Here is a 14,405-nt window from a genome sequence, read left to right as displayed (position 1 = left end):
CTTATTGGGTATATTATGTATATTCGAAAGAGAAAAAAACAGTTGATAAATTTAGAGGAATCATATCTTACATATAACTTCAACGTTTACAAAGAAATGTTTATAGGATTTGTCCTAAAATATCTTGATAAAATGTTATGAATCCGGTCCTTTAAAGAGTTACTTCAATAGAAGGGTCCTTGCTGAAACAGGAATATAAAACTTGGATATAAAGTTTTATTAGTAAAATTCACTCTGAAAATATATATAACCATTCGGGGGGCATTATTTTAAATATATAATAGAACAACATTACTGCAAAATTTATTCTTTTCTTGGAAATCCTAGTGATCTTTAAAAGGAGCTTCTTGAATACTCTCGAAGTAGGGGTTAGAGAATTAAAGACCATCAGTGAAGTAGCGTTTACAAGGTGATTTGAGAGCAATTCAACATTTTCTCCTCAAACAATCTCAAAATTTGGTTTGTTATGCACACTATACGCTAATAAGCCAATTTAGAAGGAGATAAATTATAAGATACTTATTTCTTATTTATTTGATCCATTCAATCAAATAGTAGATGAATGATATTCAGATGCCAAACATTTTTACTTGAGAATACACCGTTGGATTGAATTTTGAAATTGGATTGAAATTTGAATTCTATAAATGAAAATTAAGTCTGCCCAATAGAGTTCTTTTTTTTTCCCCTCCTCTTTATATTTTAGCAACGTCCTTACTTTATTAAAACGAAAATCAACTCACTTGAGAATAATAATCATGTGTTGAATGCATTTAGTAAAAATTGTGATAATAAAAATTCTGTTTCCAGTAGGTATAAAAGTTAGGGGGGCGACAGAATTGAACCAGTTCCCAAAAAAATTGGTTCGATTCATTTTTTTCTAATTTTAATTCGGTTCTAAATTTTTAGAAAAATTGATAAATATGAACCGAGAATCAAACCGATTTCCAATTCGGTTCTTGGTTCAAATTTTTAGAACCAATACCGAATTAAATATATATGTATATATACATAATGCAGTGGCGGATCTAGAAAAATAATTTACTGGGCGCTAGATTACAAAATAGTAAAATTTTAAAACTAAAACTTTAAATATATAAAATATTTGTTTATACATTTATAATTATTCTCGACGTATTTTGAAGAATAGAAAAATATTTGTAATGATGACCTATCATTATTTTTAATTATAGTGTAGGCTTTTATAATTCTAAAAGATAAAGTTTAAATTTTGTGAGTTTATAAATTTATAAGGTCAATTTTAATAGATTTAATGGGGGTTAATTAAAAATCTTAAATATTCATTCTTTTATTCTTAGAATTTTTTTAGCCAACGGGGGCCCACTGGTCACATATTGCATCCGCCCCTGTCCACATGGCATGATATAATAAGATATTATAAGTAATTTCATTTCATAAAATTATATACAGACACACACGCACATAAATGAACTGACTGGTTTGGTTTTAGTTCGGCTTATACTTTAATTATGTACCAAATCTTTAGATCTGCCTGATACTGATACTGAACCGATGTCTATCCCTATTCGAAATTATATATTATTGTAGTTGCGGCCAGGAACGATATATTGACCTCACAGCCAAAGAGTATAAATGCATGGACAACATGATGATAAGTTATCGACTTGTCGACACAAATGGACAAGCGTGCCTATTGTGGTTGCAGTGTGTCTACCGCTATTTATAGGAGTGGCTGGCCTATCATCTAATTCGGGAGTATCCTTATCTTAGACATTCGCTTTTACCTGCTAAAGGTATTTTATACACACACGCACACACACAACTGTGATTAAATACTAGCCTAAAATTGAAAAATAATGATTTGGTGACTAGAAAAAAATTGAAAATTTACTATAACTTAGATGGATGCACATATTGATTATCACAAGTCAACCACATGCAACTGAACCTTACTGCGTCAATGGTTTGGGCATAAGTCTAAAGTGACAAACCAATGAAATTGAGGATTGGCATGTGTGAGGAGAATGGAGATAAAGGGTGCGTTTGGTGTTGTGTTTTAAGTGATGCTTTGTATTTGTTTCGTAAAGTAGATATTATTAGTTTTCGGTAAATTTGTTAACCCTTGTCGTTTATTTCATATGTAGCTTTGAAAAAATAAAAAAAGTTTGGCGGTGATATTTGAAAAATTAGTAAAATATAAAACAAATGAGATATATTATTTTATTTTATAATATAAATAATTTATTTTTTGAGTGGGATCCATTTAAAATGATTTACAAAGTTGCTTGGCAGGATTTTCGTAAGTATTGTAACTTATAATCAGAAAATGAATAAAAAAGTCATGGGACCAAACAGGCTGGTGAGATTTGCTTGGTTGTAAGTTGGTTAGAGCCTGTAGCTGTTAACCACAAGGTCCCAGGTTCAAAGCCTTCCTCTAGCGTTTTCTTTAAAATTTTTTTTTTTTTACACGTAAAAGGCAAATGAAACAAGTGGGCATTGGGGTGCAAAAGGGATGATGATAAAAGGAAAATGTTAGGGAGCGAGAGAAATAAGAGAATCATGAGAGAAACGGCAGCAGTTGCTGTCGTTACGATTCTTATTTCTCTCACCAATTGAAACAATAAAAAAATTTAAAAAATGAATAAAGAAATGGGTTAACGATAGAATGAAATCCAAACCTTATCTCTAGCCAGGCTTCCTCATCCACTCCTCTCTCCTCACGCAAATCACTATTATCGTTCACGGCAAAGCACTCCTCACGACAAAGCACGCTTCCTCATCCACTCGTCTCTCCTCACGAAAAATCACCATCATCGTTCACAGCAAAGCCCTTATCCTCGTTCGCAACAAAGCACTCCTCACGGCGACGCACCATCATCGTTCACAACAAAGCACTCCTCCTCACAGCAAAGCAGCACTGTTTTTGTCTCCCTCCTCTGTCACGGGCTCACGACAAAGCATCACTCTTTCCGTTTCTCGTCTGTCACAGCAAAGTAGCTCTGTTTCTGTGTCCTCCTCACGACAAGCAGCACTGTTTCCAACTCTCTCTTGGCAAACATTAAGTAAGGAAAATCGTGCCTTTTTTTCAACTTTTTCTTTTTCTTTTACTTTTCTTGCATTTTCTCGGCAAACAATAAATAAATGGAATTTAAGCTTCTAGAATTTAAGCAATGCAAGATATGATAAGCTGGTATGATTTTGTGTAATAAGCTTTTGGAATTTAATTTTTTCTTTTGACATTTCTTCTGCAGGTTCGAAACTAATTGAAAAATAATTGATTGATGTTTGAATTTTTGTTTTGACATTTCTGTGAAAAATTTTGTTTTTGGTGGGTGTATTGGATTTGGGTTTTTTTTTTTTTTTGTCTAGCTGGGTGGTTTTTTTGCAGAATTGGAAAAATTGGGTAGAATTGCTGTGAATTTTGGTTTAGATTGCATGCCTAGTGAAAGAAAATAAGAAGATTAGCTCAAATTTTTAAGTGAATTTTCTTCTCCTAACCTTAGTAACGCAATTATATTGTTAATCATCAAGCTTATGTGTGTTAATTCTACAACGAAGAAAATTTATCCACTTTATTACTGATTGGTAATCTTAATATGTATCAGCATTGAGTTTTTATTACATATAATTATTTACGTGTGTATGCTACCCTTTTCTCCCTTAATATAGCACAATATTGGTATTGTCTTACATTAATCAGTAGCCTATTTCTGTGTTCTATTTAATGTTTGCTACTCTTATAATGTTGGTGTCGTAATAAATTGCAGTAATTAAACTTTATTAGTATTAGTTTTGTACTAAATTTTCCTCATTCATTAATGGTGACCTGTTATCCCACCGTAATTTTTGCTTGTGATTATCCTTGGAATTTTAAAGGGGAAAGGCTTTTTATACTTTGTCTTATGAGTGTTTTGTGTTTTAATGCTTTGTTTTTTTTTTTTTATATTTTGGCAATTTAAGTAGTTTATTAATGACGATGTCATCTACTACAAATGAAACTCGAAATTCGTTGCAAATATGAAATATGTAACGAATGCGGTGAGCAAATGGAGTTGTTAATATCACGTACTACAAAGAATCCAAATCACAAATTTTAGAAATGTAGAGGATGTAAGAACTTTCAATGGGTAGAAGACCGTAAATCCAGTGAAGAGAAAATTGATTTGTTAGTGGAGGAAGTTAGGAAGTTGGCATTGGAGATTGAATGCTTGTCTGTTAAGTTTCAATTATTTCATAAAGAACTTGAGCATATACAAGAATGTGAAACGCAGAGACGATTGTTTGATGATGAACTTCGAAGAAGACAAACACCATGTTATGATTTCATTAGAATACTTGTGATTATTTTAATATGTTTTATATTCAAGAATTTTTTTAAAGTTATTTTAATTTGTAGTATGTACTAAAAAAACTTGTAGACAAATATAATAGCATTTTCCTTTGAAATATAAGCTTTATTAAGTTTGAAATTAGATTCAAATGCCTTAATAAAACTAATAACAATAAGTTTAATAATGCTGAAATAATCACTTAACCAACAAAAATTATCAAAAGATTAAACAATAGTGCAATGAATGATGTCAACAAAAACATAATATTCTCATATCATTAATTCATTACTGCAATTTGTCGTCTCAAGCCAAATCTAACCGAAATGATAGTGAAAATAATTGAGACAAGCCAAATCTAACTGAAATGATAGTGAAAATAATCGAAACAAATACAAGTCAAACATCAATTGCGGCGATTGTTATCTTCATTACATTGTTGATGTAACAATTATTGAAAATTCCCACTTCTAGATCCTTTATACGTCATCAAAAGAGAAGAATAATGCGACTGCAAAGCATACGATGAGACTGGTTGCTATAATACACAAAAAATTAAAATATCACTATACAATTTAAAAATTTGACAACGTAAAATATAAGTATGCATTAAAAAATTTAAAAATATAAGTATATTTACTGTGTGCCAGCTATAAGGAAATTACTGGTAAATATTATTTCCACCAACTTAAACTGAGTATATAGGTACCTAAACAAAAAAAAATTATGTAAAATTCATATTGAAATTTTAAAATTAAAAATTATTCATGAATTTGATTCTTACATTAGAATAGCCTAAACTCTCGTACTGATTGAGATTTGCATTAATAGTATTTCCTTCCTGAAACGTCTACATATACTCAACAACATACTTCGTTACATATGTTCAAAATAGTTGAACTAACATTAATAATAAAAACTCGCAAAAATATACAATGGCCATGTTGCTCTGTTATGTGGAGATTTCATTAGGCATTTCAAAAGATGTTGAAACATTTTCTTGTAAATCCTGTAAAATTATAATATACAATAAAATTAGGATAAAATGAAGATAAAATAAAATTAGAAAACATATATATGCATTTAAACAAACTTTTTTTTTTTTGACAGCCTTGTTCTTTTGGGCAGATTTTTTTTCGAAGTGAAAATTGTTTCCTCAAATAAAGAGGACAACCTTTATAACATGCCGCTACCGAATCATTAATTACATGTTCAATATTGTTGCTGCTACAACATACTTCACCAATAGCAGTTGTTTCCACACTTGCACACCGAATTTGCTTGGGCAGATCCTTCATTGTTTTATTAATTCAATCCAACACAAATTTGTAACTACTCTCATCATCAGCAGTTATGTTTGCAACCTCAGTGAAATCAGTACACATTTTGTCATATATCTTATGCTAAATGGATAAATTATGCACACCATAACTAATTTTCACCTTACTATAACATCTCTTCATATCTTTCATCCACCTTGATAAAATGTACATCTCTGGAAGTAATTCAACACGGTGACATATCAGCACTGCAAGGGCATGTCTACAAAGAATCCCCTTAAACTGAAACTTTGAGTAGATACAACTAACTTCACATTTAGTTTCTTCAAAAACAACGTCAAAACTTTTTTTCTTTCCTTGTGCATATGATTCACCGATTTCATATATTGACCCAACAGAATCCAATGTATCACAATACATCAGTGCAATTAATTCTTACTGGAATTCTTTGAACTTAGAAATGATGTACATCTTCTCAACTTGCTTCTCCATCTCATATCTTATTACACATGGAGTATTTTTACTGAAACACTTGGCATTTGCTTGCCATTCCAATTTAGCTTTCCTTCGCAATGCATTTTCATATTGCTTTACAAACTGCTTTTAAATTTGTTTTTGAGTTAACAAACCCAACGATGCCTCTCATCATATAAACCATTTAGCTAATCATTATCCCATAAATCATATGTTGTAATCATGTCATGCCAAGGTTCCTCAAATGCAATAGGGCTCAACGGATCATAAACAGTAGAAAGTGACGAAAAAATAATACATTCACGTTCTTTAAAAGCCCCTAACTTCTCAGGCACCTTCTTCATTATATGCCACAAATACCATCAATGCCTAGTCATAGGAAAAACATTCTCAATTACCTTTTACATTGCTTTATCTTGGTATGTAATAATACCAATGGGAGGAGAATCAGACATGTATGATAGTCATGCCTCAAATAGCCACGTAAATGTCTCTGTATCCTTGTGAAAAATCAATCTGTGTCATAATAAAATAGATTGCCCATGATGATTAACTCCGACAAAAGGGGCAAACGGCATGTCATAGTTGTTCATAAGATACGTGGTGTCAAATGTGACAATCTCTCCAAAATATTTGTAAGCTACCATATTCCTTTGATCTGCCCAAAATACATTCTTTAATCGATCCTGTTCATCCAAGTTAATGCTAAAAAAAACCCATTGCATTCTGCTTGTTTTTTCTCGAAGTACTTTAAAATTGCCATAGCATTTTCTTCTCCAAGCTGTAATCGTCTTACTTTATCAACAAGATTTCTACAATTTTTTTTCTAAAAATGACACATTTTCATGCCCACCAACTTCGACAATAATAGAATTAAAATTTTGGGCAACGTTAATTCCCGCAGAATCATTCATTTCAATATGCTTTTTTACACTTGCACTAATTCTATAATTACAAGGAAAATATCTTGCTTTTTCTGGACTCAATCCATGATTATGCTGAAGGTTTAAATTTTGAAAAATTCATTTTCCCTCTTCATTTACACAACCTCCGATTCTAGCTTCACAACCAGTTTTCACAATAGGTTTCAACTTCAGCATATTAGTAGATCTATTATCTGATTCACCGCTACGGCCACATGCAAATGTTGCGCATATTTTACAGTCTCGTCGCTCCCTTTCTTACTAGTTAGCTTCTTCACAGGAAACCCTTCTTGTTTACCATACGCTTTGTAAAACTCAAACATTTCTTCATGACTAGTTGGCTTATATTTTTCCGGTTCCACATCTTCAATTGCACGCTCATTTTTAAAATTTTCTATTTCTACAAAATAATTAACATTTGTATTCAGTTTCTAAAAATTTAAATTTAAAAAAATTCTAAACCAAATAGAATTCAAATAAAACAAAATTCATTATCATTTATCAATAACCACCCTCACAAAATTTAAATAAATTAATTCATATTATTCTTTTAAGGTCGCAACATAAACTTCAACAACTTCAGAAGCACACATCTAAATTCAAAATTACAAGAAGCTAGAATTGAAACCAACTTTCCCAAATTCCCAGCAATTCTACATCACAATAAACCAAAATTTAACAAATTTCACACAAATTAAACCAACTTTTTAAATTCTGCACAAAAACTAGATATTTCATAGAAATGTCAAAACATAAATTCAAACATCAATTTGTTTTTCAATTAGTTTCGAACCTGCAAAAGAAATGTAAAAAAATAAAAATAAATCCCAGAAGCTTATTACACAAAATCACAGAAGCTTATCATATCTTGCATTGCTTAAATTCCATTTATTTATTGTTTGCCGAGAAAATGCAAGAAAAGTAAAAGAAAAAGAAAAAGTTGAAAAAAAGGCACGATTTTGCTTACTTGTTTGCCGAGAAAGCCAAGAGAGAGAGGGAAACAGTGCTGCTTTCCGGGAGGAGAACACAGAAACGGTGCTGCTTTGCCGTGACAGACGAGAAACAGAAAGAGTGCTGCTTTGTCGTGAGCCTGTGACAGAGGAGGGAGACAAAACCAGTGTTGCTTTGTCGTGAGGAGGAGAGACGGAAGGAGTGTTTTGCCATGAACGATGATGGTGCGTTGCCGTAAGGAGTGATTTGCCGCGAACGAGAATGAGGGCTTTGCCGTGAACAATGATGGTGATTTTTCGTGAGGAGAGACGAGTGGATGAGGAAGCATGCTTTGCCGTGAGGAGTGCTTTGCCGTGAACAATGATGGTGCGTTGCCATAAGGAGTGCTTTTGTTGTGAACGATGATGGTGATTTGCGTGAGGAGAGAGGAGTGGATGAGGAAGCCTAGCTAGAGATAAGGTTTGGATTTCATTTTGTCATTAACCCATTTCTTTATTCATTTTTTTTATTGTTTCAATTGGCCACCCCGGCTCCACCTTTAATCTTTTTTCTCCATTTTATAGGTTAAACATAGCCCATCAAACTAACTCTCTCCAAATCTAAGTCTCTCACACCACTCTCACTTCTTCCTTTTCTTTCAAGTTTCATCCACATCCATATCAAGTAACACACCTCGGTTAAGCGAGGCACCATGTCACCTTAATACAAATTTTATGGTGCTTTACAAGGTTTTTAGTTTCTTTTTCCTTTATCCCAAAATCTAGTTAAAACATCTAGATCAAGAAAATTATCGAGATAAAGTACTTAAGCAATTTAATATGACAAACTGTAAACCAGTTAGTACACATGTGTGTAAGGCAACAATTCTCCATCACAAATTGTGTCCAACAAATAAAATTGACATAAAAGAAATGGAAAACGTATCTTATGCATAGGTTGTTGGAAATTTTATATATACAATGACCAGTACTAGACCAGATATTTCACATGCAATTGTAGTTGTTAGTAGGTATCAATCAAATCTAGGAAAAGCACATGGGCAAACAGTTAAAGGGATTATGAGGTACCTAAAAGGGACTAAAGATATGAAATTATGTTTTGCTTAAATGATCTAGAAACCTTTTGGCTATTGTGATGTAAATTTTATAAGTGATATAGATGATAAAAAGTCAACAAATGGTAATATATTTTTGTTTGGTGGAACATATGTTTCTTAGCTAAATAAAAAACAAGCTTGCATTACAAAGTCAAAAATGGAAGCAGAATACATATCTTACAGCATCGCAGTTAGCACTGTTGTATGGGCTAAAAGGTTCATTGATAATCTACAACCAGATTTATATGAAGAACCTATTAATTTGTTTTGCAACAACAAGTCTGCCATCTTTTTAGTTAAAAGTGGAGCAAATAGTTCAAAAGGCAAACACATCGATATAGATTATCACTATATACAGGATATAGTGAGAGGGGAGAAATAAATGTCGACTATGTTCTCTCTGGCAAATGGTACTGATCCTATGACCAAGAGATAGGAAAGTTCAGATAATGTGTGACTAGTGTAGGTTTAAGAATCATTTAGATGCGTATTCATAGCACGCAATCTAAGGGTATCATTGAAAATTTCTCAGGGATGCTTCGGAAAACTATCGATACAACTCTATCTAATTCATATACTGGTTAGCTGAAAGATAGAGAACACTAAGCAAGGAAACAAGGGTTGTAATAGATCATCTTGTATGTAAAGTTTATTTAGAGGCATCAAAGACGAATCTATGTAACACTAGGTGTTCGGTGTAAAGTCAACCAATAAAATTAGGTACAAACAGGTTATTCCTAATTCAGGATATTAATGCCATTACCTTTATTTTTATGGTTTATTCTTGGTATCATGATATATGATGGTTAACGAGAATACGCACATGAAAACTATAATCATCTAAAGAAGTATAAACTACATCATTTGATAAAGAGAGAAATGTTAATATATGTGTGATCAAATGGTAAATGCAAAAATCATGACTTATATAATATATCACAATGTTGATATATTATGCTGGCCATCTAATATGATAAAAATGTGTGTCTCTTACAAGGGACACATTGTTACATGTGTTTGGGAGGGATACTGTTTGGGACAAATGCGTCGAAGGGACCAGGAATGACGAGCAGACATCTGATGGCGGAGTTCTGCGCACCGGTGTTTTCCGTTAAAGCCTGGCGCGTGGAAGAACAGGAACAGAAACATCCTGCTCGTCCACGATGTTGTCGTCCGCGAGGCCAATTCCTATAAAAGGCATGAGGCCATTCCGGCTAGAGACCGAGAGGCGAGGAGACCCGGTCGACGGCAGTTGGCAAGACGCGCTCTCCAGCACGAGAACCTAGGCACAACAGCCACGCTTTCCCCAGAACCGCGACGTAACACGCAAGATCTCACGGAGCCATGACAGCCACACTTTCCCCAGAACCGTGGCGTAACACGCAAGGTCTCACAGAGCCGTGGCAGCCACGCTTTCCCCTGAACCGTGGCATAACACGCTAGATCCCATGTTTTGCCCATAACGCAGCAGTTGGAGTCCCATACCGTCTCGAAAAGAGCGGAAGACTGAGATTCAGAGGAAGCCTATAAAAAGGTAGCCAACGAAGGTAAAAGGGTTAGCATTTTTAAGATAAAAGAGAAAACCACAAAAAAGCCATAAGACCTGTGGCAAGCGTTCCCCGAACCTTCGTATCTGACTTGAGCGTCGGAGGGTTTGCGCCGGGAGAACAACCGGCGTACTCTGACTTGTCTGTGTGTGCAGGGACATCCGGAGAAGAAGCATTACTAGGAGACCTCCTGGTCGTGGTAGAGTTGATCGAGCAGGGATCCTGGTCGTAGAACGAGGAGAACCGGAATCTCGCATCAATATTTTGGCGCCGTCTGTGGGGATCCAGAGCAAAAAGCTTCTGTCGGTAGCAAGAAGAGGGGTGGAGTAAGCGAAAGTCAATGGAGATAGGAGGAAGTAGCGCACAAGGGGGTGACATAAGGCTTAACGATTCCGTGACGCTGAGGGAGGTGATCAGCGAAGCACGGGAAAAAGTCATGTTCGACCGGATGGAGCGAATGGAAAAGCAGATGGAAACCTTGACAACCATCCTGCATGAGCTGCGGAACGAGCGAAGGGTAACCCAAGAGGGAAGGGTGAGAGGCAGTGGAGCGGCACCAGGTACCGATAGTGCGGAGAGAAGTCGAACCGCTGGGAGATTTGGCGGTGAGAGAGGTAACGTACCTCTGCGGGGAGAATTTCATAGAGAAAGAGAGCAGTCCCCGGTAAGACAGACTTGTGACGGGGGCGACGGGGTGGTGAACGCAGAGGAAACAGAACTGAGGCAACACTTACATGATGCAGAGCGAGAGCGGGATCAAGCTGCAGCGCGCGATCCAAATCGTTTGAAGAAAATCCTAAGGCATGCGAAGGCTCGACAAAGTCTCAAAGCCTGTCTTAGGGCCAGACAAAAGCCCAGCATGCAAGGATCTGCTCGTTCGCGAGAAGGCGAGCAGGCTCCAAAGCATTTGGAAAGTTTCCTACGGCACGCAAAGGCCTCACCAAGTCTCAAAGCCTGTCTTACGGCGAGACAGAAGCGATCAGCGTTTCAGACGAAAATTAATTCATGAGTACGACACGAGATAGTAATCAACAACATTTTTATTAATGGCTAACAGAGGGGATAAATTTCATAAACGTTGTTCATTACAATACAAGAAGAAATATATCAAAAAGATGGTGGGTCAGTGAGCCGAGCAGCATCGGTTGGCTGGACCTCCTCGGGTGCGGGAGGGGTATCACCAGTTGCGTCCGGGGGGGTGCTCGCCTCGCCAACATCAGCAGGGACTGCACGAGGAGGAGAGTTACCCTCCTCAATCACGATCGGCTCTAACCCCTCGGCATCTTCCTTGGCCGCCTCCTCGTCCATATGTTGAGCAACACCAGCTGCAAGGTCATCCATCTTCAGATCAGGGTGTTGCTTCCCGAGGACGGCCATGATACAACGATACGAATGCCGAAGTCCCTGGTCGTACTGGTTGTCGGCCTCCCTCTCCAAGTTCTCTACATGAGCTCGGTGGGAATCGCGGAGAGATTCGAGCTGAGCCTCATACATAGCCCTCTGCCCTTGGAGGTCCTCCTTAACCTTGGTCAGCTCCTCCTCGAGTGTAATGGCTTTTGCTTGAGCAAGGGACTCTTGCTCTATCAGCTTGAGGTTCTCAACGTTTAGCTCCCCCGCCTTTTTCTCGGCAACGTCAGCTCTGGTCGTCGCCGATTGAATGTCCTCCTTCATCTTCCTGTCGTAACGGCCAACCTTGGCCTTATAGTAGGTGGCCATGCAGCTGAGATGGAAAGCACTGTACTGCATGGCTCCCACCAGCTCGCCCAGGGTACAACCGTCAAAGCCCTCCAGGTCCTTCTTGCTCACGAGTTTAGACAACTCATTGAGATAGGGAACCAAGTGTTCTGGTCGGCTGTCGGGTAAGCGGGACCGAGGCACAACAGGTGGAGAAGAGGAAGCAGGATCAGTGGCCGCTCTACTGGATTCCCCGACTCTAGCAGAGGTAGGAGGGAGAGCCTGCAAGGGAGGAACCTGCTGCACGATGTTCTTTCGCTTCGCAGCGGGAGCATCTTTGTCCTGGTCCCTATCGGTTGTTGGAGGCCGAGAGCGTTTCCTGGTCAGAGCTCCAATCACTGCGTCCTCCATCTTATGGCCAGGAAGTATCAACCGAGACTCGAGGAAGTTGTATGTAGATAGCAGTTCTCGGCTCGAGCAGGAATTGGCCAATACAGCCTCGACCCGTTTAAGCAGACCAGGTCGGAGCGGGAAGTGAACACCCCAGGAAACTACAGCACAAACAGACACTTGGTTAGAGACAAACCAATACAGCAGGAACAATTATGGATACAAGACATCTAAAGCGAGCAGGCAACCTGGGACCGTGAAACGGGGTGGGACGCGACAATCCTTCCCGTCTATTTGTGCAACTTGACCCCAGGGACCCCCAGCAAAAAAGAATTTCCTCTTCCAAGTCCCACCACCACCAGTTGGAAGATCAGTTATGGGTTTCCTGCTCTTGGTACCAGATTGGAAGTAGTATCAGCCGGCATCTTTAGGGCTGCTCTTCAGCTGGTACAGATGCTTCACCTCATCAACCGTGGGCTCGCTTTGGCAACATCTGTCCCACAATATGAACAGACCAGAGAGCACTCTCCACCCGTTGGGGTTCAGCTGACCAGGAGCCAGATTTAGCCCGTTAAGTATCCGGGCAAAGTAAGGCTGCAAGGGACACCTCAGCCCATACTTAAAGCTCTCCAGATACAGGGTAACGTGTCCCCTGGGAGGCCGGCTAGGTGTATCCTTTTTTCCTGGGATCCTAAGAGGTATCTCACCAGGAATACTATACCTAAGTCGGAGGTCATTGAGCTCGTCAAACGTGGTCGTACACGACATGTAGTCAATGGCATAATCACGCGACAAGGCTCTACCCCCTACTGTACCCCGTTCTTCTGGTCGTGATGCTCCTGATGGGGACGCCTCACTAGAATCATCCCCTTGACCCTCACTCAAAGTGTTCTCCGATCCAGAAGACCCTTCTTCATCGCTACTGTCGCTCGAGGAGGTTGTTTGGGGAGACATCCTCCTAGCGCTAGTACCAACACTAGACCTAATGGGCTCTAAGGGGATCCCGGGATCAAAAGCAAAATCAGCGGGCAGACTAGGCAAAAAACCTAGTTCGTCGTCACCAACCTCAACGACCTTCTCCTTACCCTTCGACATATCCTAAGTTCTAACCAAAACACCACCGCCAACTACAACCTCAAGCAAAGCAGAGAGAAAGGAGATTACCTACAACTAACCGATACCGAAAAAAAAAAAAAAATAGAAAAAATACCTGAAGCAGGGACTCGGTCAGAGAGAGACAGGGATGACAGCTTTGGCGCCGAGGTTCATTCGCCGGAGAGACAAGAATGGAGAAAATGACGAGTTCGTGTTTGAAGATTTTGGGTTTCCTTACTGAGAAGCAAACTCTTGGGCTGCCAGCATTTAATGACGCATATTCCGAGAATCCCGTAACCGTCGGTTTGAAATTCAAATGGAGGGGGGGATTTCTGCCACGTCACCTCGTCCGCAATTAAATGCGACATGACTCCTGGCAGCCTTTTCCAAACCCACGCGAGCGAGTACTATCGAGTTTCTACTGCTGGTCCACTACATTACCCAACACCAGAAACTGGGGGACCGGTGTTTGGGAGGGATACTGTTTGGGACAAATGCGTCGAAGGGACCAGGAATGACGAGCAGACATCTGATGGCGGAGTTCTGCGCACCGGTGTTTTCCGTTAAAGCCTGGCGCGTGGAAGAACAGGAACAGAAACATCCTGCTCGTCCACGATGTTGTCGTCCGCGAGGCCAATTCCTATAAAAGGCATGAGGCCATTCCG

The 14,405-nt window shown here is 38.3% G+C and overlaps 1 protein-coding gene across 1 annotated transcript; it reads right to left on the bottom strand.

The window, feature by feature from the left end:
- Window positions 1-11,688: 11,688 nt before the first annotated feature.
- Window positions 11,689-13,740, bottom strand: LOC112096968. Its single transcript, XM_024181220.1, has 2 exons — window positions 13,161-13,740; window positions 11,689-12,806 (listed from the first exon to the last, which is right to left on the bottom strand). The coding sequence occupies exons 1-2, from the start codon at window positions 13,738-13,740 to the stop codon at window positions 11,689-11,691; spliced, it is 1,698 nt and encodes a 565-aa protein (XP_024036988.1).
- Window positions 13,741-14,405: the final 665 nt, after the last annotated feature.

The sequence above is a fragment of the Citrus clementina genome, unplaced genomic scaffold (assembly GCF_000493195.1).
Source record: "Citrus clementina cultivar Clemenules unplaced genomic scaffold, Citrus_clementina_v1.0 scaffold_7, whole genome shotgun sequence".
Taxonomy (NCBI): Eukaryota; Viridiplantae; Streptophyta; class Magnoliopsida; order Sapindales; family Rutaceae; genus Citrus; species Citrus x clementina.
Note: the sequence above shows the minus strand (reverse complement) of the source record. Positions and strands in the feature narration are given on the sequence as shown.